This window comes from Dermochelys coriacea, chromosome 5, assembly GCF_009764565.3.
Source record: "Dermochelys coriacea isolate rDerCor1 chromosome 5, rDerCor1.pri.v4, whole genome shotgun sequence".
In the NCBI taxonomy this organism is placed as follows: domain Eukaryota; kingdom Metazoa; phylum Chordata; order Testudines; family Dermochelyidae; genus Dermochelys; species Dermochelys coriacea.
The window spans coordinates 4,005,491-4,031,579 of record NC_050072.1 but is presented as its reverse complement, the minus strand read 5'-3'; the positions used below and the strand labels follow the sequence as shown (position 1 = coordinate 4,031,579).

The 26,089-nt window shown below is 50.7% G+C and overlaps 1 protein-coding gene across 8 annotated transcripts in view; it reads right to left on the bottom strand.

The window, feature by feature from the left end:
* Nucleotides 1-26,089, bottom strand: part of CNTFR (ciliary neurotrophic factor receptor) — a 446,573-nt gene that overhangs the window by 185,477 nt on the left and 235,007 nt on the right. For all 8 annotated transcript variants that reach the window (XM_038402722.2, XM_038402719.2, XM_038402720.2 and 5 more), the window contains one exon: nt 9,228-9,309. In XM_038402722.2, the coding sequence (XP_038258650.1) occupies nt 9,228-9,309 (82 nt within the window). The remainder of the gene's footprint in view (nt 1-9,227; nt 9,310-26,089) is intronic.

The window sequence follows — 26,089 nt, the reverse complement described above, 5'->3', positions numbered from 1 at the left end:
GTACTCAACACCCCTGGAAAACAAGCCAACGTACTTACAGGTCTCCTCACCACTCGCTTTCTACTCTGTTCAGCTCTTCCTCTGAGAGACACAAGATTCCTGTACTCAACAGCTCGTGTGTCTGTCCGGCCTCAAGGAGAAAAGTCTATTATTCATTATTAGGGAGACAGTGGACACACGTAGGCCTGCGGGCTTCTTCCTACCCTTGAAATATGCATGTGTGTTTGTGCAAAGGCAGGTACCTTGCAGCTGCTTTAAATAAAGGCACCATGAGAGCCATGAAAGCCTGCATTCCAGATCCAGGCAGCACCTCCGCCTTTCATCAGCCTCAGCAGCCGTTTTGTGTGGCTGGTTCAGGGAACTCAGCATGTAACACTCTCTGCCAAGACCAGAGCCAGACTAACAGGGAAAGTTCAGTACTGCACCGAGAAGCCAGCATGAGGCCTGGGCAATGCCTGCCCCCTAAAAACAGGGCAGGTCCCAGGCTTGTTGCATGCCGCCCAGAAGGAATTTGCAAATTCCATTGTCTGGTTTGATTTGACCCACATTTGCAGGGCCATTTCCCAGTCCCTCCATGCATGTGGACCAGTCTTTGTTCGCTCAAGTGCCCGGGAGAAGCTCTCTCTTGGTGCAAATATAGGTATGAGTGCCCGAGCTATGCACTCGCTGCCCCAGTTGCCCCATCCACAGCGTGGGAGTGAGGCTGTGAGGAGACATCTCCAGTGAGTGCTCAGCCTCAGATCCTGGAGGAGGGTGTCTGCTGTGGGAGTGGATACCAAGGTGGAGAAATCAGCACCAGGCCACAAGAACCCTCTGGAGCCACTTCTCTGCTCAGGGCTGGGCCACGTGTGGATTTCCGGGGCCAGCAAGCACAGCCACACCTGTAATGACCATGCTAAGTGGTAACATGACGTAAGATGGAGGCTAGTGGATTCAATCCATGCCCAATGCAGCCAAGTGAAAGAGCGGGCATTGTTCTTTACAGCTGGGCACTCCACACCACCTCAGCACTTGGGCCCATAGATGAACCATGCAGGGATCTGGACACAGCATTTGCAAACCCCATCACCGTGCAGTTACATGGCAGGAGAAAACTAGATGTACAGGTAGCCGTAAGACCAATAAATCTGGCCTCTTTCTTTCTCTCTCCCCCTCACTCAGGAAGGAAGCCAGCTCCTTTACAATCTGGGCTGCGCATTCATAGCCAAATATTACGTTCTCTCCTATGCAGAAGAGACAAGAGACTGGAAAAGGCCATGGCTAGACAAGGAGCTCTTTGCTAGCATGGCTATACCCGTCCAGCAAAGCGCTACTCACGGGGGTGCAGTCTATACCAGCAAAGCCGCACTTTTGCCGGCAGAGCTTATTCCAACCCCCTGAGCAAAACAAGCTATAACGGTAAAAATGCACTTCTGCTGCTGTAACTCCATCTACACTAGCATCGGTCACAAGTCACATCCCTGACAGAGGGACGCAGCTATGCCGGGAAAAGTGCGTGGTGTAGACCTGGCCTGTGTGACCTAAACTGTCCGAGGCCTGTTATTTCCTATGGGCATCTCCCTGAAACTGTCCCGCCCTCAGAGAGAGTCAGTTCATTGCTACTGCTCCTAGTCATCCACCCGGAGGACAAAAATCATACCCTCAGGACTTAGGCAGCCAATCCCAGAGCTCAAAATCCCCCAGGCCTAGCTATCTCGATAAAAACTACTCAAACAATGACAAATTTCCAGCATATTTTTGAGAGACACAAGGTGGGGGTGAGGTAATGTCTTTTACTGGGCCAAATAGTTCTCTTTGTAGTTCAAAAGCTTGTCTCTTTCACCAACAGAAGTTGGTCCAATAAAGATATCACTTCACCCATGTTGTCTCTCTCGTACATTGGGACCAACATGGCTACACCACCACTGCAAACACCACATTTTTGGAATTCACCATTGCTTCCCTGGCACAAAATAAAGGCAAAGCCCAGTGAACAAATTGCTCACCATGATGAGCTCATCCAGGGCTAGCTGATCCCCCAAACTCTGATTAGCCGACCCCAAGAGGAGTGGGCAGAGCTACAGGAGAACTTCTCTCCCAGTCAAATGAGGGGTGGTGACAGAAATAACTAGGAAGGTTGGTTGCTCATTGGGCAGGCAATTTGCATCACCTTACTGTGCATTCTGAAGGCTGCTTACAGGCTAATGACTTTGTCTTGGCTGGAACGCTGTCAGCATTTTTAACAAGGTGCATGCAAACGGGCACTGCCAGGAGATTTTGTAGCAGAACAGATTGCAAAAGATTACCAGAAGGGCGGGAAAGTGAGAGAGCGAGAGAGAAAGAGAATAAATAAAATCAAATCTCTCTCTCTCCCCCAATTGAGGAATGATTGGAGTTAATTGCTCATTGCTGGTTAGTAAGCTAAAAGAGATAGCAGCTTCTTTGTGCATCAATAAACTAACCTCAGATACTCCGGCCTCAGAAGTTCATTCATTTCAAGAGACTTTTATCTCTTTATGGCCTCTCCAAAGTGAAAACATAATTACTGTTTAAACGTGAGTTAATTCAGCAGGGTAAGGATCAATAAAGCAGAATTACTCCTTTCAAACAGAGAAATCTCAATAAGGGACAGATGTGTATGTAACTAGGGGATAGTTAAATGATAGGGGAAGGGAGAGATCATGTGGCTTGGGGTGGCATTCCAGGTTTGGGGTATTTTTTTAGTTCAATATGTTATACAGTAGTTGATTGAGGTGTTCATACACTCAGTCTTAAGAGTTTTGTATGGCCACCCATCACCATAGTAGCCGAGTGCCTTCCATGTTAAAGAGATTGACCATTGCAAATTCCCCAGTGCAACTTCATACAGCCCCTAGATCTTAGATTCAGAGATTCCAAAGCCAGAAGGGACCATTGTGATCATCCACTTTGACCTCCTGTAGAACACGGGCCAGAGCCCTGCCCCACACTAATTCTGAGCGCAGAGCTTTTAGAAAAGCATCCACTATTGATTTTAAAAATGTCAGAATCCACCAGGACCCTTGGTCTCTCTTTTCCAGATACAGAAAGCTCTGGTTGGGATTGGGTGTTCTTTTCTTTGGGGTGAGGGGATGGGGAAAAAAGGGAACAGTTGATGTGGGGAATGTCATTCTGGTCATGATGGGGGTCAGGATGGACTCCTTGTATCTATGGAAGTTGCTTAGGTCACAGTGGGCAGCATTATTATATACCCTGTTTTGTTTTGTTCCCCCCACCCCCATAATGTAATGTACCTACAACAGGAAATAGCAAAATAACATTATCCCACAGACATAGAGAGAGAACCATGAGGAAGAAAATCGAAGAAGAAAATTAAGTAGCATAGTCTAGCAGATGGCCTGGGACTCAGGACTCCTGGGTTCTAGGGCTGGCTCAGACGCTGACTGGCTGGGAGATAAGCACTTCATGCCTCTATTCCCCTTCCATGTTTTGTCTTGTCTATTCAGACTGGCACTGTCTCCTGGAAGTGCCATTAATTCCTATAGCATCCAGGGATTACATAACCCCACAGGAAGTGGCTCCTTGATTTGGATTGCCCCCCAACCAGAAGGTGCAAAGGGCACTCACACAGTCACAGTACTAGCTCTGGGGTCCCCTTTCCCAGCTACGTATATGCCTCGCAGCTCCATCGCAGACATCATCACTAGCGCTGCAAGCGTGTCAATCCACGGAGTCCGGACATAGGTGCAAAGCTACTGCTTCTTCTACAAACACCCCGGGCTCCTAGATCTTGCAGAACCTCCGTGGGCCTGCAGAGGGCTCTGGACCCTCATTTGGTCACCTCCTGTATTGCAAACTTTTGCTCCTCTCCGTCTCTGTTATTTATAGGATTTCTCTGGGACTCCTTATGTTTCCACCCACAGGTTTGTTGCTAACAAGTGCAAGGCCTGATCTTAGACAGCACAGGGCTGGGTGCATTAGAAAGACCATTGACTGGGACAGAACAACAGAGAGGATCAGGGCTGTGCACAGCACGGGTGGAACTGAGCGTGAGTGTGCATGTTGTCAAAGTGTGTGTGCAAGACCGAGGCAGCGTGTGTGTGCGAGGGTGAGTGTGTGAGAGAGAATCCAAAACCAGCTCTGCATGCCGCCCAGCTCAGCCTCATTAATCCTTTTTCCATCTCCCCATCCCTGGCAGGCGAGAGCTGGAACAAGCCAGGCCGAAATAAACCAGTATTCTGTGCTGTAATTGTGGGTGTTTCATTCCCTCTCTTTAAACTGGCAGAGGGAGGGTTTGTTCCAGCAGCTAGAGCTCCTGACAGCTGGTTAAAATTCACTCCTGGGCAGAGACTGGCCGGATAGAAATCCTTCCCCTAACCCCACATGGTTTGCTCCCACCCCCGAGCTCTGGCAGCCTGGAGGGCAGCCTGGAACTCCCCCCATGTGTACCCCGCTGCCTCACCTGGCTCTCTGATCCCCTCCCCTATGCCCCGGTGACTCTCCACCCTCCTTGGTCTCTTCCTTACCACCAAGCCTGCATGGTCTACCCCGAGAGTAGGCAAGCCGTCAAACTCGGCAGGGTGGCATCCGTGCCAAAGCCTCGCCTTGCAGCCTGAAGAAGCATGTTTGCATGGCAACCTGCCAGTTCCAGACTCCCTCTGCCCTGATCTGCCCCACCCCAAGTCTCTGCCAGTCCCTCCCAAATCCTGCCTGCCTTCTTATCCTGTAAAACCACCCTGGTGTTGTTGCTAGGCTGTGGAGGTAGATTTCAGACCCCAACGGGACCCTTCTGATCATTCGGCGTGACCTCCTGCATAGCACCTCCCCCAGGGATCCCTGCATCCAGTCCAGCCACTTGTGGAAAGAGACATCTGACTCCAAGTGCTGGAGAATTCACAACCTCGCTTGCTGCTGAGCCATTCCAGTGCTTAGCTACCCTCGCTGCTAAGCATTTGCCTCGTTTGCCCCCATTTAAACTTGGTTGATTTAAGCTCTCAGCCATTGGATTTCATCCTGCCTTGGTCTGCTAAATTAAAGACCCCTCCAAGAAAGGAATGGGGGTCCATCCGCAAGCCCTCTGCGGTAGCACTCGGGTGGTGAAAGTCTTTCTGAGAAAGGGAGCCGATCAGCAGTGCTGATCCATGCTGCTGCGTTATTCCTTTCCCCCAGGATTTCGGTACACAGGGTGCTACAGCAGCAGCTCTGTCTACAGGATCACTTTTAATCAAGGGTACACACACGGGGATGGTGTCTCTAACCTAAGCCTGAGTCCTCATGCCGCACTATTGCTGCCTGGTAAGCAACAGTCACTATGCGGAGTGGATCTCTCCTCTCACAGGTCCAGGCTGACATGTGATTGTTTTGTCACCGGGTCATCAGGCTTATTGTGCTGTGTGTGCAGGACTTTACCTCTGCCTGTACAATCAGTTTGGCTGCTCCGCCATCCACCCACCTCGCTGGGTGTTAAGACATCGTGCCCCAGCTGCTGATGGTGCCACGCCATGTGCCTGCCCTTGGAGCACTCTAGCCACTGCAAAGGCACTAGAGGGCACAGGTGCCCAGGTTTCCCTGCCATGCACCAATACACACACGTTCTAGCAGCAGTACCAGCAGCGCAGATGTACACGCATTGCTGACCAGACACATGGCTGATATTGTCAGAAAAGTCACGTTTGTTGATTCTCCCTCCCCGACCTGGGTTTGAACCAGGGAACGTCAGCATGAGCTGCTACTACTTGAACTAAGGGAGCAATTCTGTTAGCTAGTAGCAGCAGTAGACGGTTATCTTCCATGTGGAGCAGCCACTAGAGGGGGATGCAACACCTGTTGTCAGTATGTTACACAGACTGATCTAAAAGTGGAGTATGAGGATATAAACACAAAGCCATGTCTTAAGCAGCAACTAGAACACCCCTTAATCACTCCACAAAAAATATTAGCACCAATACCTGATTGTGGCCCCTTGCCAGAAGTAGATTATCATCCAGTGAGAGCAGGGCAGTCCCTGTGTCACACCCAGGGCTAAATGGGGACTGAGAAGGGTCAATAGAATCTGGGGACTCCAGATAAGGACAGAGCTGCTAAGCCACAACCATCTCAGGAGCCTCTGGTCTCAACTGTTCGGGTGCCCACATCAATTATGGCTGCCTCAGCTTCCCCCTTCCTCCCCCTTCCAGTTAAAAATGAACATTGCTCAGAAGCTATTTAGCTACACAGTCCTGTGAGGAGACTTCCCACTTCTCTCAGTACTAACTGTATCCTGAGCAATCACACACCTCAGCCTTGTAGGAAAACTGGTCGGGAGAATGGGACCAAGCAGAAGACATTTCATATTTATATTTATTTAGGGCCAGACTTTGCTGCCCTTTAGTTGCCCTTTAGTTTGCTGCCCTTTAGTTTTGCTGCCCTACCTTCCCATTTGAATGGTCCCTCTGAAATCAGTAGGGCTATTCACCCAGGGAAGTAACTGCTCCATGTGAGTTAGGGTATCAGAATCTGGTGCTTATCTATCTGTTTTCTATTTTTCTTATAATAGGCAGAACGGGTAGCATCACCTCTAGTTAAGGTTGCCCATCACTTCCCACTACAAGACCTTGTTTTCGGTTGCTTTTCACTTAGCCAAACTTTAACCGCTCAGGCTGCGATTTTTTCCTGCTGGGGCAGCAGCATCAGCATGCATTATTTTGAAAACTTTCAGCAAAAATTGTCCAGCTCTTTCTGAGATCATGATTAGGGGAAAATACATGCCCACGGTAAGGTCATTATTCTGACCGTTTTACTGAGAAAAATCTAACTCCGCCATGCTTTGGAGCAGGGGCTTGAAATTTGGCAAAGGGGTGGCCTTTGTGTCAGGGATGTGTCTTTTGCTGTTTCCATGGGGAAAAAAAAAAAAACCAACCCAAGTACATTTGGCCAAATAATGAGCCTCTGAAAAATCTCTGTTTGCACATGGCCAGTAGATACTAGTTAGAGTTTGGAATCTAAAGTCTCTGAAGATTCCATCTGCACTGGGCATGCTCCAGCCCAGGACTGGAGGGGCTGACTCCCTGCAATTGCTGCTCCTGGCTGCTGTGACTCCAGGCAAAGAAATGGAGAGCAGGGAGCCTGTCTCTCCTCGTCACTCACTGGTCCCCAGTTCCCCACCCCGCCAGGGCCCAGGCCTCATGGAGGAGGAAGCTGTCTGACTTAAATGCAGAGAGGACAAGAGCCAGACTTGAGGTGTGGGAGAGACAATATATTGGGACAAGGAGATTGGAGGACAAATGGGGAGCTGGCGATGGGGGGGGGTGGGGAAGACTGGGAAAAGAGACTGGGAGCCAGAGGTATGGGGAACGGAGCTGGGGAGACTGGGAACCAGTGTGCATGTGGGGGAGAGAGTGAGATTGGATGTGGAGTCTGGAATTGGGAGCAGAGTGGGGAAAAACTGAGATCAGATGACGAGTCCAGGTAGTCGCAGCCTAGATTCCCCCTCTCGGGATTTATTTAATACGGGGTTAAAAGGGATACAGGTGCTCTGGGAATAGCCTGCAAGGGAGAGGGGTACATTGGGGCACATGGGACAGGCCTGGGGGGGGGGGGGGTTGGGCAGGAAGGGAGGGCACCAGGGTGTGGGGGAGGATGTCGGAGGATTCTGCCTAAGTTCCATTATTCAGGATTGAGGCCCATGTCCATGGCATGGGTTGCTGAGGGGGGCATCTGGATTTAGGCCTGGTTTCAGAATAGCTCTGCCTTGCTGTCCCCCAGGGCTCCCCAGCTCCCTCTCTTAGGCCTCCAGCTCCCTCCTAGCTCCCCCAAGGCTGCAAGGTCCCTTTTGCCCTGTGGTACCCCCTTGGGTTACGACCCAGGGAGCAAGGCCTGCCCTCTCACAGTGGGTTATGCTGCTGGGGAGCAGCTGCCACAGAGGGACAAGATGGAATGACGTGCCTACTCCACAGCACCGGGGAGGGTCAGACTGCAGAGGGCACATGGCCAAAACCCTCGACCCCTCGGCTGCCAGGCAGCCACACAGAAAGTAGAGCTGTATCCGTCACCCGCAGCACCTGCTGTGCATATTCAGGGGGCTTGAACTCCTGTGACACGCCAGCTGCCCTGGGTCACAGAGTCAGAGACCGAAAAGACCCACCTAGGAAGCATAATGGTACCGGATCCTGATCAACATTCACAGAGTCTCCTTTAACACTTCGCAGTCTACCCAGCCAAGATGCACAACTGGCCCCCTTTGCCATCATATCTGTGCCCCACAAAGTCTGTAGTGTCTTTATCCTCCCAAGACCCCTGTCGGGTAGGGAGTGCCATGGTCCCTATTTCACAACTGGGAAACTGAGGCAGGGATAGACTAAGTGACTTGCTCATCGTCACCCAGGAAGTCTGTGGCAGAGCAGGGAATTAAGCCTGTCTCCCCCAAGCCCCAGGCAAGCACTCTAACCCCTGTGCCAGCCTTCCTCCTGTGTGGGAGCCTAGGACACATGGTTGAGCAGGGCTGGTTCCATCCAGCAGGGGTCAGGGATGCACACCCCCCTCCCCCCATCACAAAGCTGCGGCTCTCCAAAGAAACAAGACGACGAACGCCCAGGACAAAAAAGCGATAGCAGCACCCTTCTCAGCAGCCAGGACAATGCAAAGCAGCTGCCCCCCCCCCCGGGAAAATCTGGCCCCGTTGTTCTCCTGGTTACAGCTGTGCCCAGGGAATTGCACAGGGTTCTGGGGCTCTGCCTGCTGCTATGGTGACTCGCACTCTACCAGCGACTCCTTGCTCTCTCTAGAATGGAAACAGGCCCTGTTTATCTCAGCCACTGGTGATGGGGATTCAGCAGAGAGCGACTCTGGGCATCACAGCAAGGGACAATGGGTGCATTCTGGTATGACTGGCCATGGATCACCCCTGGCACCCCCACGGGGGCACTTTCAGAGGCTGCAGGCAGTGTGCTCAGAGGTAAGCGGTGGAGATACTCTGTATCCCTGCACTGGCTCATTATGGTCACCCCCTTCCATTCTCCAGTGCCACCCCTACAGCAGCCGACGAACACAGTGTGCTCATAGCACAGTGCATGGCCGGGCGCCGTCCTCCTCAATGCAGCGGGGTGCAGAGGAGAGGACATGAAAGGAGACGGGGCACACAGCCTGACACAGACACTGCAGATGGAGCACCCAAATCAGACTGGGAGACAAGAGGCAGCGGGCTACGAGAGATACATAATAAGCAGGTTCCACGCTCTTGCAGAGACAAAATTCTTTGCGGGCCGCGGGGAGGGAGGCTGCGATTAACTTACCCAGCTCGCTGTGCCTCTGAGCGTACACCATCACGACTGCGGCAAGCACCATGCAGCAGGCTGACGGGACAGGATTGGCCATCTGTGGAAGCAAATGAGAGGGAAGGGTCAGGGTTTGTCCCTCCGGTGAGAGCGCTCTGTACTCGAGAGGAGAAACTCAACCGCCATGCACCGGCATCTGGCTAGGGGGCGCTGGGTAGCTGGTGGCACCGTCTTGCTGAGGAGGAATGTCACTGAGGCCTGGTGGTCCTTAAATAGCCCATGCAACTTTCCACTAGAGCTGGGGTGTGAGCTCAGGGCCCTGCCCTCTGTTACTTTGGAGGAACTCTTACGGACTTTGATGGGAACAGCACTGGTGTAGCTGAGAGCAGAACTGAGCACTTAGAAATATCCCTTACACATTCATATGGGCATGTTATTTTCCCCATCCACTTCTAAGCTCCAACACTCCCTCCGCAAACAACCCTGTTGGGTAGGGCTGCCGTGCATTGTTAAGCAGCTGCAGCACTCCACACCAGAGGTAGATGCCTCTGAATGGCGTGGCAGACAAACATCAGAACAGCCACACTGGCTCAGACCAAAGGTCCATCTAGCCTAGTATCCTGTCTTCTGACAGTGGCCACTACTAGGTGCCCCAGAAGGAATGAACAGAACAAGTCATCTCAAGTGATCCGTCCCCTGTCGTCCAGTCCCATCTTCTGGCAAAGAGAGATGTAGGGATACCCAGAGTGTGGGGCTGGGTCCCTGATCTCATATCCACACATTACAATAGTATTCCCAGAGGACGTTTGGAATCAGGTCCTATTTATGAGCTAGTGAGCCAGCTCCAATGCCCTCCACTGCATCTCCCCATGGAGCTGCTCATGCCCAGGGGCTGGATCTAAGACATGAGAGGAGATGACAGAACACTGCAGTAGCTGTTGGTGTCTCATCTGAAATGGCCTTAAGGCACCACAGACAGGGCACTGGCCTGAGAACCAGGACACCTGGGTTCTATTCCTGCCTCTGAACTGCTGGGTGACCCCAGGTAAGTCACTTCCCCTCCTGCCCTTTGTTTGTCTATTTAGATTGTAACCTCATTGGGGCATGGACTGTCCCTTGTGGTTGATGTGTACAGCTCGATGGGGCCACTAGGTTTTACAGTAATGGAAATAATAAATAGAAACAGTAACAATTGCATGCCTCCTCCATGTATCTTTAAGCCCGTGCTTCCCTCTGTAGTACGGTTATTATTATATTAACCACCAGACCTGTACGGGACACTGTACAGAAGATGGGCTGCTGGGTGTAAGCCAAGTGAGGCAATTATCCTGCTCGGCCAGGCTAGGGCCTGGTCTCTGTTAGGAGCCCTGGTTTAGTCCTGCATGTTAGGAGAGCCTCAGACGCACTGGAGTGGGGAAGAAGCAAGAAACACCTGGGGAGTAGGAGCTGGGAGGAAAGGTGACGGCACTGGGCTATGTTCTGTCTGGGGGGCAGGGAGTGTGAGAACTGCCTGCAGATACAGACAGGGTCTTTTCCTAGGGCAGAGGGACCAGTTATATGGAGTAGGTCCATGAGGAAGTCATGGACTAGAGGTTCAGCGGGGATGTTAGGGGAGCTGGGAGAAGAGTGAAAATGAGTCTGGTGGCTCATCCAGACCCCGCTGACCATGTCAAGAAGCCGGCACATGCTTTGGCACAACTGGTGCGGCCTAAGTAGACACATCCTAGGGAAGGTGATGAGGGCACAGCTGGGTATTCATGTGTGGGTGAAAATGTCCCCCTCTACTCCAAAGAATCCCCTCCAGCATCATGCATGCTGCCTGACCTCCCCCCCCAGCATGTCCCTCTCCCCAAATCGGAGTGGCGAGCCAGCAAGGAGGGTGCAATTCAAGCTGCACAGCTTGGCTAAAAGGTTTGCCTTTTCTGGGGCTGCGCTGAAAACAATGTGAGACAGAGCTGTGCAGCCAGCCACTGACCCATTCTGTGCGCTGAAATTCTACCAGGAGCTCGGGCGCCGTCCTCCTCAACGCAGAGGGAACAGCCTGGTGTCTTGCTAAATTGAAGTGGGCCGTTGCTGGGGACAATGGAAGGGCACCTCTCCAATCCCCCAGACCAAGGTTGCTGGCTGCCCAAGGTGGTGGAATAGGTTTGTTTGATGGTGCGGGTCAGAACTGGGTGTCGCGTCGCCTGGTTAGAATCCCCCCATTCAGCGGCTTGCCACCATTGCAGGTTGGGGTGCTGGAACAATTTTTATACTGGGGGTGCTGCTGATGGAAACCGTATCTTTGGAATTTTGTTTTTTTACCACTTTAAGCCCAGGGTGCGGTAGTGCTCCCAGCACCTCTAGTTCCAGCACCACCAATTGCAGGGCAGAGGTAGGGTCACCGCCAGCATAGTTACTCCTCATTATTTAGTATTTCCAAGAGCTGCGTAGATGTGAAAAGCATGGCGCAGAAGAGGCACAGACATGCAGGGATGCTGTCTAGGGGTCTCAGGGGTAACTCCACAGAAGTGGAGTTATTCCAGATTTACACCAAAGGGAGGGGAGAATTATGCCCCCATATTGGTGACGAGGGGGTGAAATGGGCATAGGGGAGAGGGGGAAAAGGCAAAGGTTAAACAGAAAGAGTCAAGGGTTTAAGACACTGGTATCCCCTTCACAGCCACATTAAAGCTCCCTTCATCATCCCTTCTAATCCCCCAGTCCTCTGTGCAGAGAGGTAGGCACAGAAGGGCAGGGAGTGTGGGGACGTGTCTCTCTGCCCCAACCCCAGTGTGCCAACTCCCACAACTGGGTCAGGTGAACCGAGTAGGTGCTATCCTTTTCAGGGCTGCGGAAAGCACCCCTTGGAGCAAGAGCTGAGCCGGGAGCAATTGAGACTCAGCTGCAATTTGTGCCCGGACTGCCTCCGGAGGTAGCGCAGCGACGCACCACCTCCTCAGAGGGACTTAGAGACCAGTCTCCACCTAGCCCTTCGCATCCATATGGCAGCCAGTGCAACGGGGCTCCTGGACCAGAGAGCGGGAAGATGCAAACGCTGCATCAAGTGAAACGTGCATGCAAACCACCAGGCAATCAGGGAGTCCGGTTTCATGGTTCACACCGGGGTAGACGGCACGAAGAGGGAAAATAAATTAGCCTTTTAAAATCATTGCAGCCTCAGTAATCTCGGGTGATAGGTCACTAATGCGCAGAAGGTTTCTCTTGTAACATGGAACATGCTTCTAGGCTCTTTAGCCATATGGCACCCATTTAACCTCCTAACAAAGTAGCAGTAATTGCCCCAAACAGCAAAACATATTCCACATAAAACACACAAGCTATGGGAGCCCATCTGGACACAGCCTGGCATATCACCGCCCTTTACAACACCAAGTTCAAATAGAAGGATCAATGGAAAACCCTGGGAAGGGGGAATCTTGGGGTGGGGGCGGGAGGCTGAAGTCCCATGAATGAGCACAGAGCTCACCCTCCTGGGGTTCACAAACCTTTCCCTGCTGTTTAAACTTTCCTGCTCCTGTCCCCTAAGCAGGGCTCACTGCTCTGCTGCATGGCCACCCTCCCTCCCTAGGAGGGATGGGAGAAGCCCCCGAAGCAGGCTGCCACCAGGTGACACCCTACCCAGGCAGGGCACTCCAGTGGCTAGTGTACTGACACCTTACCAAGTCCTGTCGCAGACTTACCACTCTGCAGCATCTCCTCCTGGCCAAACCCAGCACTGCAGCCCCTCTGCCTCACCCTCCACCTGGACTGGGCTTTGGTGGCCTGGTCGGTTACTCAGCCCGGTCACACTGAGGCTCCCAGACCTTCCAGGGTAAGAGTGTCCCAGCTCAAAGGAAGAAAAACTCCACCCAGGTTCCAGTCCCTACAGATTCTTCTCCCCTCTCCTGGGCTCTGGCCTTCCAGGGCTTACCGCTGCCCCCTGCCCCCTGGTTTCATCCCTGGAGACTCTCCTCCTAGGCCTGCTGAAGGAGGCTCCTGCTTCCCAGCTGCCCTCTCCCTTCAAGGGCAGTCCCAAGGCAAGAGCTCCTTCCTGCAAGCCCCTGTGTGGTTCCCTTCCCAGAGAGCAGAAACTTCCCACTGCCTTACCCCTGGGTCTCCCCTCCCTATTGCCCTGCAGTCCTCCCTTTATGCTTCTCCTGGGTCAAATCCTTAATTACCTGATCCCTTCCAGGTGCCACAGAATGAGCTAATTGGAAGGTGCAATCCACCTGGAGGAAGGGTGGCAGTGCAGGGCCCTGTATTTCTACATTGACTAACCCCAGGTGCTAGTTCCAGCTTATGCAGAAATGACAACAAACAAAGCCCTCAAAGGGTAGTTGGCAGCCAGGAGACAGGCCCCTGGGCTTAGGGACGGGTGACGGCAAAGTCCGATGTTGGAAGATTCACTGGGCTTGATTCTCTGTTAAATTAAGACTCTTTTTTGCAGCACAAAAATAGCTGAAAGAGAAGTCCCCGAGAATCCCTCCTGCACAGGGGCATTCCGGTCTGGGCCCCCAGCCTCTGGCATAGGGGGTGGATCGAGGGCGTGGCCAGAGAGCGTATGGTGATTCTCTGCTTCCTGGGCGCAGGGGTAGAAGGGCGGAAGGTAGAGCATCCCTGAGGTTGCCGTCTCTCCCCGGTGCATCCCCGGAACAAATAAAGCCCCTTCCCTGGCCCAGGTTCAAGCAGAGAGTATCTCAGAGTCAGGCCCGGGGTGCCAGCTGTGCCTACATTCTGACAGCACACGGCTGAGGCTTCCCACATTGTCTCCAAGGGACATTCAGTAAAAAAAAAACATTAATTGCATCAGCTTTCAGCTCAAAGTCAGTCACCATCGGCTTGGGGCCTGGTCTCCAGCACCTGCCATGACAGTCCATTGCAGGGCGGCTGCCAAGCAGCAGCAGACATGGGAACCCAGTGTGATCCAGCCACCCTCACAGTACTAAAGATTTTATTGTGCAACGTGTAGCTAGGTGTCCTGTGGGGAGTTGCCACACCATGAGGGCCACGTGATTATACCAGGACCTGGGTCATCAGCATGGGATTGTGAGCAGAATCATTGGAACTGAGGGCATCATTTGCAGGGGAGACTTTATTCCACTGATTTAGCCTCCATCTCTGTTTGCCATTACTAGGGAGTGGGCTGTGACTGTCTTCCACTTACTCCTTATTCTCCCAACAGCCTTTGTGACTATTTCTTGGCCTAGAGACCTTTCAGAGGCTGGTTCTGACAATTACATGGTCTTCAAAATGCAAACGTTATTGGTTAGTTTTAAATGAATACAACTTAGGTCACATGTTTTGGGTTTTGTGCCCTAAATGATCTGGAAAAAGGGGTAAACAGAGAGGTGGCAAAATTTGCAGATGACACAAAACTACTCAAGATAGTTAAGTCCAAAGCTGACTGCAAAGTATTATGAAGGGACCTCACAAAACTGGGTGAGTGGGCAACAAAATGGCAGATGAAATTCAATGCTGATAAATTCAAAGTAATGCACATTGGAAAACATAATCCCAACTATCCATACTGTGACAGGGTCGGGCCAGATGGCTACGGGAGAGTAAGAGAAGGCAGATATATTAGCCCCAGGTTAAGTAGGTCCCTTTTCCCTGGGTAAGGTAACAGGGAAGGTTCCAGAACAATCAGGAACCTTCTGGAGACAATTAAGGCAGACAGGCTGATTAGAACACCTGCAGCCAATCAAGAAGCTGCTAGAATCAATTAAGGCAGGCTAATCAGGGCACCTGGGTTTAAAAAGGAGCTCACTTCAGTTTGTGGTGTGCATGTGAGGAGCTGGGAGCAAGAGGCACTAAGAGCGAGAACACAGACTATTGGAGGATTGAGGAATACAAGCATTATCAGACATCAGGAGGAAGGTCCTATGGTGAGGATAAAGAAGGGGTTGGGAGGAGGCCATGGGGAAGTAGCCCAGGGAGTTGTAGCTATCGCACAGCTGTTCCCAGAGGTGCTCTAGACAGCTGCATTCCACAGGGCCCTGGGCTGGAACCCGGAGTAGAGGGTGGGCCCGGGTTCCCCCCAAACCTCCCAACTCCTGGTCAGACACAGGAGGAGTTGACCTGGACTGTGGGTTCATGAAAACGGCCAAACTGAGGGCTGCCGTGAAGCTCCAAGGTGAGCAAATCCGCCAATAAGCGCAAGACCCACCAAGGTAGAGGAGGAACTTTGTCAAAGTACAAAATGATGGGATCCAAATTAGCTGTTACCATTCAAGAAAGATCTTGGAGTCATTGTGGGTAGTTCTCTGAACACATCCACACAATGTGCAGCAGCCGTCAAAAAAATTAACAGATTGTTGGGAATCATTAGGAAAGGGATAGATAATAAGACAGAAAATATCATATTGCCTCCATATAAATCCATGGTACGCCCACATCTTGAATACTGTGTGCAGATGTGGTCGCCCCATCTCAAAAAAGATATATTGGAATTGGAAAAGGTTCAGAAAAGGGCAACAAAAATGATGAGGGGTATGGAACAGCTTCTGAATGAGGAGAGATTAATAAGACTGGGACTTTTCCGCTTGGAAAAGAGACGACTAAGGGGGAATAGGAGAGAGTTTATAAAATCATGACTGGTGTGAAGAAAGTAAATAGGGAAGTGTTATTTACTCATAACACAAGAACTAATGTGTCACCAAATTAAATTAATAGGCAGCAAGTTTAAAACAAACAAAAGGAAGTATTTCTTCACACAATGCACAGTCAACCTGTGGAACCCTTTGCCAGAGGATGTTGTGAAGGCCAAGATTATAATAGGGTTCAAAAAAGAACTAGATAAGTTCATGGAGGATAGGTCCATCAATGGATATTAGCCAGGATGGGCAGGGATGGTGTCCCTAGCCTCTGTTTGCCAGAAGCTGGAAATGGGCGACAGGGGATGAATCACTTGATGATTACCTCTTCTGTTCATTCCCTCTGAAGCACCTGGCATTGGCCACTGTCGGCACACAGGATCCTGGGCTAGATGGACCATTGGTCTGACCCCATGTGGCCGTTCTTATGTTCTTACTTGTATGAGCTTAATTCTTAGCATTGGACTTCAGGGATAGGGATTCCCATGGCTTATCAATTCAGAAGTCACTTGCCATTCCTATTCTCTGACACTCACTAGGAACTGGCTCCTCCCACAAATGTGCCTGCTGGTGCTCAGTACTAGAACTGGGATCTCAAACTTATTCAAAATGTCGACCCCATCTTCAAAGAGAGAACGTCTCATTGCACCTCCCACAATGCACCAACCTTCAAGCTCCACTTCTCCTCCCACTGGACAGCACCCAGCACCATTTCCCTTCCCGCTGGGATCACCTTCACCCCACCCCACCCTTCACCACACCCCGGCCTCCCTCTGCCTTCCCATCGGCTGTTGTGTAACATCACAGTAGCTACCAGCAAGTGCCTCCGGAAGAAGTAGCTTTACAGAGATATTGAGTGCATTTGTAGCTACTTTTAATGTGATTGAGCAGTTGGATGCATGGAGGAGCTTTCCAGTGCGTGCGAGCAGCCAGCTCCCCACAGCCAGGGAACCTCCATGCTAGACTCCAGTGGGTGGCTGCTTTTGCCTGAGACTACTGACAGCGAGTTTACTGTTCACGTGTTTGACCTGCATTGATGAGAACAACTGGACTCCAGCTCATGTGTCCTGGTAGCACTTTACACTGATAAAGCACTCTGCAGACATGAATCCGCCCTAACAAACTCAGCAATGGCATGGCTCCCGCACCGCAGCGAGAGTGACGCACCAGGCAGGGGTTAGGCTCAGCGGGTTGCTGCTTTCCCACAAGCTCAGTGAAAGGTGGCCAGAAGGCAGCCACCTCCTTTCAGCAGCCCTGGCAGTGTGCCTGCCGCAGCTGCATGGATCTTATCTCGTGGCAACCACGCACAGCTGCCGTGCCCCAGGGTCCATCCCTGCGCTCCTGTCGCCCTGGACGAATTTGGAAGGGAAAAGGGTACAGGCTGAGCACAGAGCAGAAAGGATGGAAAGGTCGCTCCCCTGAAGGAGAAGCACTGCCTGGGGCGTGGCCCGCAGCCTGAGGGGATGTGAGGTGTGGGACAGAGAGGGCTAGTTCCAATGCAGAGCATGGCTTTGTAAAGAGCAGTGTGGGCCTGGAGGGGTCAGATCAGACCATTGGGTCCATCTACTCCGGTATCTTGCATCTGGCAGGCACTGTGGCCAGATGCATAGGAAAAATCATGACCCTGCCGAATGCATCTAATTGTGCAATGTTAACGTGTGCGTGCACACGCATGTATGGAAAAGTCCCTTCTGACCTCTGCAGCTATAAGCCTGTGTCCTGAAGCGTAAAATCTGATTACAGTCCCCTTATGTTAACTCACTTCACTACCAGCTGGTCAGCATGCGAGCCAACCCTTCTCTGCTGCCCATTCCACAAGGCAAACCCATGTGCTCCCCTGCTTCTCCCCAGCCTCTCCGCCATTTAAAATCCCTACTCTTATTCCTCTTGCTATGACCGTCAGACCTAGAAGTCCACCTGGGGCCCCAAAGAGCTGACAAGCAAAATAAACAAGACAGATAAATGGTGGGAGGAAAAGAAGGATGACTGTCCCCATTTTACAGATGGGGAAACTGAGGCCCAGCAAGTTTAAGTGATTTACTCAAGGCCATACAGGGAATCTATGAAACAGCCTGGAGTTAAACCAAACTTTCCTGAGTCCCAGCCAGCCCTTAACCACACAGCCACCTTTCCTCTCTATACGCCTGCGTTGAAGCCATACATTGTTCTCAGTACCACAGCTGGCTGGAAAATATGGGGCTTTTCCTGCAGAAGATTTTGACAAAAATGATTTTTTTTTTCATTTTTTGTCAACATTTTCTATGGAAAACGTTGTTTTTTTTAGCTCTGTGTTTCGGCTGAAACCCAAAAACCTTCTAAGTTTTGAGAATTTGTTTTTTTGACACTATCAGCATATTTCATGGAAAACAGACCATTTACACACACACATGTCCACACCCATACACACGCATTTTTGTTGAAAACTCTATTTTCTGTCCAAAAATAAAAGAGCTGGATACTTTTCTGCCATCCGAGTAAGTGCCCTCTTGGGGGCAGGAGCGAAAGGAGAACATCTCTAGGACTGGAGGTCCAGGTTGGGAACATCTCCAAAGGTTCAGATGATTGACAGACCCCTGGCTGAACCTCCTGAGACCAGAGATCCAATAGGAAATACCACGAGCGCAGCTTTCCTGGTGATATTTCTGCTACTTTAAGATTTTTGTTCAGGCTGGAAATAACACGAAAAGAGCACCCTGCCCCCCAAATTTTAGATGAAGTTGAAAAAATTATGAAACGGGCAACATTAACCAAGGTTTTCTCAAACCTCCAGAATTTGAGGGAAGTGTTGAGCCAGTTCTGACCTGAACGAGCCCGCCCATCTGTAGTAGTGATTCCCCCAGACCCTGGAATAAAAGCTTGGATGCTTCCTTCCCTGACCCAATACCCTTCCAAGCCCCTAAGGCTCCAGCACAGCACCCATCTGTAAAGTGGTGCACTCCCACTGCAGCAACCCTTGCTGATCCTGCCCTGCCCGAGTACCACCAAATCTCCCGGGGAGGAGCGTTACCTATTTGAATGCCCAGCGCATCTGCAGCACTCGGCCCATCAGGATTGTTTCTCTTCAGCGTCTTCCCAGACCCGAAGGGTTGGCCGAAAGGCAAAGAAAATCCCCAGCGCAAGGAGGATGGAGCACGTACGAACCTGCTGAGCCAGCCAGCATTCCGGCACGCAACCCCCCAGGAGCTAGGGAGAGCAAACTCACCCGGCTGCATGCCCGGATCGCTCTCCTAGGTGTCAGACATGCAGTGTGGGGAGCAGCGCATTCTCACCAGCAGCTGACATGAGCCAGTGGCGCGCCCCATCTTGGGGCATGGCCGTGAGCCCCAAGCAGCGACCCCGACTTTCGTCTACTGAACCTGCTCCTCAAAGAGCACATGGTTCCTTAATTCAACTCAAATATGGTCCCAGTGTCCCTCTTGGTGTCACTTCCAAGGTTTATAGACTCCAAAGCCAGAAGGACTCATTGTGATAATCTAGATTGGATTTCCAAGCTACAGCCTCTCACCTGGGGAGTCTGCATTTCTGGGTCTCGTGCTTCACTCTGGAGATGTGCCTCACGTGGGGAGTGCTCAAAGTGAAGTTAATGCTGCAGAAAGGGGTGAGATTGGGAGTCTGTGTAAACTGAAGGCCTCTGTTTATCAATAGAATACGTATGGCCCAGACAGCAGCCCAAGATTATCCCCACATCCCTTTCCTTTCTCAGCACACCTCAACCCTGACCTGGAGGCATACATGTCTAGAGGAGAGGTGGGCTTGCAGTCTCCATGGCCCGTTCAGCTCTTGTCCACTCTGCTGAGAGTGCCAGTGAGGGGCCTCCTTCGTGCCAGTTGCAGAGGTGGGTTTTGTGCCCCACTAGAAGAGAATCAGACATGGACACAAGTGTGGCCATATAGATGCTTTTATTTCAGTTTACCCAAGCATATTTCAGCTTGGCTTAAACCCATGAGGAATGGGCGGTTTACACAAGGCTTTGCACTGGATTAACTAAACTGGTGCAAGTTCGTTGGGAGGCAAGGCCCTGGATTGCTTCTTTAAGCAGGGGGAGGCTGCTGATGGGGCAAGTGGAGAAGGAGAAGATGGAGCTCAGCCACCATGGTGATGGGTGTGGGAAAATAGGACAGAATAGAGTGCGGAGAGGACTCGGCAGGAGGCGAGTGAGAAGAGATCAAAGATCCAGCCGGAAGGTGGAATGCCACTTTATCTATTGAATGAATGGGGCAGATGTTCTGCCCAGAATCTAATTGTGGCCGAATACCAGATCCTGTGCAAATTCGTACAGGGACTGAACTGGGGCCACCAACTCCTTTAGCAAAGGCCACTAAAATAGCTCACAGATGGTAGGATGTGGAACTTGGAAGACTGGCTTGGTGGCTTAGGAATGAAAGTCTCCATGACCCATTCTCCTTCCCCAGGTGCACAGAACTTCCTCTCATCCAACAACATTGCAAAGGACCTGGTCTCTGGACCTTTCCTAGACGCCAGCTCATCCCTTGTCTCTGGCCACGGGGACCCTATACCGGAGCTCTACCAGTATATCAACTGTTTCCTTGGTCTCCAGCTCCAACCACCTCACAAGCTGTTTCCTTTGGGTGCTTCTGGAGACCTACGTGTATTGGGAAGATGGACGAGGAGGAGCTGCTAAGGGCACAACTCCGCAGACAGCGCTTTACTATTGATGGCCACACTGGGTCAGCCCAAAGGTCCATCTAGCCAAGGATCCTGTCTTCTGACAGTGGCCAGTGCCAGGTGCCCCAGAGGGAGTGAATAGAACAGACCAGCCAGTGAAGAAATGTCTCGAACCTGCTCTGCACCAACTTGGCTCAGCCCGTTCCTTCTGTCTCCAGTGTTCTCCAGCATGGACGTTGGAGCCGGCTTGGGAGCCACAAGCCCTTACGGTGCAGTGCTTGGAATGCCAAAAATCTGCACAAACGGCCCGGGGCTGAATAGACCGTCCCAATCTCACCGCTGTCACTCAACTGCCATGTACCGCGCTCTTCTACCCAACAGCAAAAAGATGGAAGGGGGGCAAGCGTGCAAACAGGGGGCAAAAAGATGGAAATGAGCAGGGAGGGGCAGCTGTCTTTGGGAACCTGAAACCATCAAGTGTCATCTCTATTCCTCTAAAATCTGCAGAGACTCCCCAGGCTGGAAATGGGGGGAATAAAACCCTTGCCTGTTACCTTCTTATACAGGAGCCCTGACATGTCCCTCTTAATAGGCCTTAAACTCCAGGCCTAGCAGAGTCCTTGTCAGACCTAAACCTCATTTTGTTGCTTAAAAGGAAAGAAAAGACGGGCATTATCATCTTTCTAATACATGCTTCAGAAAGTCTTACCTGCAGAGTCAGAGATGCTTCCACTTGAAAGGGTTCCTTTAATCTCATTGAAATACCCACTGACAGCACAACAATTAGAGCCGGCCCTCCCAGACTTCTCTCGCCCAGAGGATTACAAGGGCCAGCTGGAATTAACACACCTGCTGCTTTCCCAGGTTCTTCCCCCCCCCCCCCCCCCCCCCTGCCGGCTTCCTTTTCTCCTTTAGAATGTGGGGTTGTTTTAAATGACAGGAGGGGAGGTGTCCAAGCAATGGTCACAAGTGAAGAGGCGAGTCCTCAGATTCTTACGTGTATTGCAGAAAGAATGAGAGAGCCCAGCCAAAAGTGGACCCAACTCTACTGGATCCTGCCCCAAAGAGCTTACAGTCTAAACAGACAAGATGGATAGAGCAACAGAGGGAAAGAGACTTGTTCCAGGTCATGCGGGTGGAAGGGGGAGAGAGTCAGGATTAGAAACCAGGTCTCTCAGCTCTCAGTCCTGTGCTCTACTCACTGGACTATGCTACCTTATTGCAAGCAAATCAAGCTTTGACCCAGGACAAGAAAAGAGGGTGTGGGCATGTGTGTATGGGGGGGTCTGACCTGGGTAGGAATCATAGAATCATAGAATCATAGAATATCAGGGTTGGAAGGGACCCCAGAAGGTCATCTAGTCCAACCCCCTGCTCAAAGCAGGACCAAGTCCCAGTTAAATCATCCCAGCCAGGGCTTTGTCAAGCCTGACCTTAAAAACCTCTAAGGAAGGAGATTCTACCACCTCCCTAGGTAACGCATTCCAGTGTTTCACCACCCTCTTAGTGAAAAAGTTTTTCCTAATATCCAATCTAAACCTCCCCCATTGCAACTTGAGACCATTACTCCTCGTTCTGTCATCTGCTACCATTGAGAACAGTCTAGAGCCATCCTCTTTGAAACCCCCTTTCAGGTAGTTGAAAGCAGCTATCAAATCCCCCCTCATTCTTCTCTTCTGCAGACTAAACAATCCCAGCTCCCTCAGCCTCTCCTCATAAGTCATGTGCTCTAGACCCCTAATCATTTTCGTTGCCCTTCGTTGTACTCTTTCCAATTTATCCACATCCTTCCTGTAGTGTGGGGCCCAAAACTGGACACAGTACTCCAGATGAGGCCTCACCAGTGTCGAATAGAGGGGAACGATCACGTCCCTCGATCTGCTCGCTATGCCCCTACTTATACATCCCAAAATGCCATTGGCCTTCTTGGCAACAAGGGCACACTGCTGACTCATATCCAGCTTCTCGTCCACTGTCACCCCTAGGTCCTTTTCCGCAGAACTGCTGCCGAGCCATTCGGTCCCTAGTCTGTAGCGGTGCATTGGATTCTTCCATCCTAAGTGCAGGACCCTGCACTTATCCTTATTGAACCTCATTAGATTTCTTTTGGCCCAATCCTCCAATTTGTCTAGGTCCTTCTGTATCCTATCCCTCCCCTCCAGCGTATCTACCACTCCTCCCAGTTTAGTATCATCCGCAAATTTGCTGAGAGTGCAATCCACACCATCCTCCAGATCATTTATGAAAATATTGAACAAAACGGGCCCCAGGACCGACCCCTGGGGCACTCCACTTGACACCGGCTGCCAACTAGACATGGAGCCATTGATCACTACCCGTTGAGCCCGACAATCTAGCCAGCTTTCTACCCACCTTATAGTGCATTCATCCAGCCCATACTTCCTTAACTTGCTGACAAGAATGCTGCACCCAGGCATTGAACACTGGCTGCGAGACTGAAAAGTTAGGCTGTTTTTCAGGGAAAGGTGAGGGGAAGAAGGTCCTTTTGGCTGAAACTTTATAGGAGCTTCCACAGGCCCACAGATAGATTTTGGAGAGAAAGTTTGGCTAGCTCTGTTAAGCTGATTGGAGTCAATCTGGTTCTAGCCAGGAGCTGAAAGGAAGAGAAATAACAGGCTTGTGGCTAAAGCACTAGCCTGGGCTTCAAGAATCCTGGATTCAGTTCCTGACTCTGCCACAGGCTTCCTGTGGGACCTTGGGCAAATCACTTGATCTCTGGGCCACAGGTCCCCATCTAGGGCTGATTGTTGCTCTGTGTTTTGTACAGCTCCAAGTGCAACGTGCCCTGGTCTAGGTTGGTGCCTCCCTGTTAAATGGTCATTTAAATAATAACACCACCACACAGGAGAAGATCTGGAATTGTCCAAAGTTCTAGTTAATAATTTGGAGAGGTGAAGAGCCACAAGAACGATTAAAGGCTTAGAAAACCAGCCTTCTAGTGATAGACTCAAGGAGCTCAAGGTATTTAGCTTAAAAAACAGAAGATTAAGCAGTGACTTGGTTACAGTCGATAAGAACCTACCTGAGGAATAAATATTTGAGAACGGGCCCTTCAGTCTAGCCGACAAAGTTTATAACAAGACCCAATGGCTGGAAGTTGAAGCTAGACAAATTCAGATGGGAAGTACATTTTTAACAGTGAGGGTAATTAACCATTGGAACGATGTATCAAGGATGGTGGTGGTGATTCCATCATTGGCCATTTTTATATCAAGTGCAGATGTTTTTCTAAAAGGTCTCCAGTTCAAACCGGAATCATTTTGGGGCCATAGCCTGTGTTCTACAGGAGGGCAGACTAGATGATCACGATGGTCCCATCTGGCCTTGGAATCTATGAAACGACCAATAGGCTGAAATATCCTAAGAAACATGACTGGCAACAGAACACAGCAGTAATTTCAAGGGAAAGCCCAACCTCGTGGAATTTCTATCTTTTGTTTTCCAGAACAAATTGGTTTAGATGCGTTTCAGACACACATCTCAGCAGTACCGAGTTCAAGCAAGCTCCCACTGAAGTTAATAGGAGTTTTGCCCAACTAGGGGCTGAATAAAATCAGAGCAAGGAGATCAGGATTTGGCCCTTAGGATCTGAATGCTACTCAGAACCATACCTGTGACGATGTTCAGCTCCATCCCATTATGGACGTCCCCTCTTTGCAGTCACCTGCTGTCTGTGACTAGAGAGTAAAACTCTGACTGGCCTTCCGAGACTGCTATCACCATCCAGTGACAGGTCCCCTCAGAGCTCGCTGGGGTAGCCACTCTGGACATATCAGTTCTAGCCAACTACCGGCTCAATGGCAAGCCTCTTATTCCTGAGCAAGCTCAGAGAGAAGCTGGACAAAGGCCAATTACAAGCTCATCTGATTGAAGTCAACATTTTAGACCTAGCACAATCTGGATTCAGGCCAAGACACAGAACTGAAATTGCTTCAGTGGCATGGAAGAATGATCTCCTGTCAATGGGTAGTGGACAGATGTCCACACTCATCCTTCTGGACCACACTGCAGCATTCAGCACTGGTGACCATGAGTTTCTGTTGTCATGCCTGAGAGAGGTGGCAAGGGTCCGGGGTAACATGCTAGAATGAATCCTTCCCCGGAGGGATGCGACCAATGAGCAGAGATGGAAAACTGTACCTCCACCACTAGACTGCTCACTTGTGGAGTCCCACAAGAACCAATTCTCTCTCTGATCCTATTCAACATCTACACACAGCCCCTAAGTGAACTGGTTGGGGATGACATGACTCAAAGGTCAGCAATATGTAAATGGCACACAGCTCTACTTATCCTCCTCCACGTGTAACCATGCCACCACCACGGCAAGGTGATCTCCTGGGCATGAAACCTTCAGAGCTTAGGAAACTCCAGCCAGTACAGAATGCTGCAGCACGTTTCCTCAGCCACACAGGCTACCACAAGGACATCAAACCTGTCTTCCACTCACTACACCAGCTTCCCATTGAATAGTAAATCAAGTTCAAGGTCTCGCTCCTCATCTTAAAGGTGCCCCACAGTCTGAATCCAGGGATCTAAAAGAGTCAAAAGCTCCAAGATGAAAACTGTGGTACAACCGTGCTCCTCTGGTACAACAGAGCTCCTTACAATAAGGGTAAAGCTCACCTGTGTGGGAGATAGCACTTTCTCAGGTGCTGGTCCTGGACGGCGGAATGACCACCCCGCAAAACTAAGCACCATCCCAAACCTCACCACCTTCCACTTCAAGTGCAAGGCACAGTTCTTTGACCTGTCTTCTCTAACAAAATACAGAGCAACAGGTATATTTAAAAACCCTACCAACACAAGACACTCCATTGCACATACTTCTCCCCTGGAGGAGAGAACAAACACCATGCGACAGAACAGATGTTAGTTACGCTGTTTAATGCACTACTGGAAGGTGCTCAGATACCACAGTGATGTGTGCAGTAGAAGAACCGGAAGATCCTACCAGCACCATCCAAAACCTTGACCCCATGAAGAATGCATCCTTTGTCGCTTGCCATATGAACCTCCACCAAGCAGCTCTTGAACAACGACAAGAACAGTATGAGTGGGCAACCTTTCAGGGATCGTCTCAGCTGGGCCCGACTATAAATTGCCTTTGGCTCAATGGACATTGCCTTAACTCCGGGTCCCTGCAGATGCTGCTGCGTGGGATAACATTTTTATACACACACATTTTGCACATGCAGCTGCCTGGCTCTGCCACAGTCTGGTCCCATCTCCCTTTCAGAATCGTGTAATGGATCACTTCCCTGGACTTGTACCTGGCCTCTCAACTGCCACATAAGTAACTGGTCTATCTGAAAACAAAGGGCACCAGTCCAAACCCAGCCATCTGTTCCAGCACTGATAAAAGCCATCGCAAGGTGCAGCATACTAATAGCGCGGCATATCTGGTCTGGCTTAGAAACCAGCTCTGTGAAAATGCATGGGAGGGTGAGAGGATCCCTGAATTCTGATGTTCTCTGGTTGCACCCCTGGGGAATATCAGATGGGAAACCATTCATCATGGGCTCCCAGTGAACTAGGAACAGGAGTTCATCTGCAATAGAATAAATAAGCCAAAACCTTCACTCAACATTCAAAATCAGCCAGTTCGGTTGGGTTAAAAGTGACCCAAGGATGGTTGTGCTGTTCCTTTCTGATTTT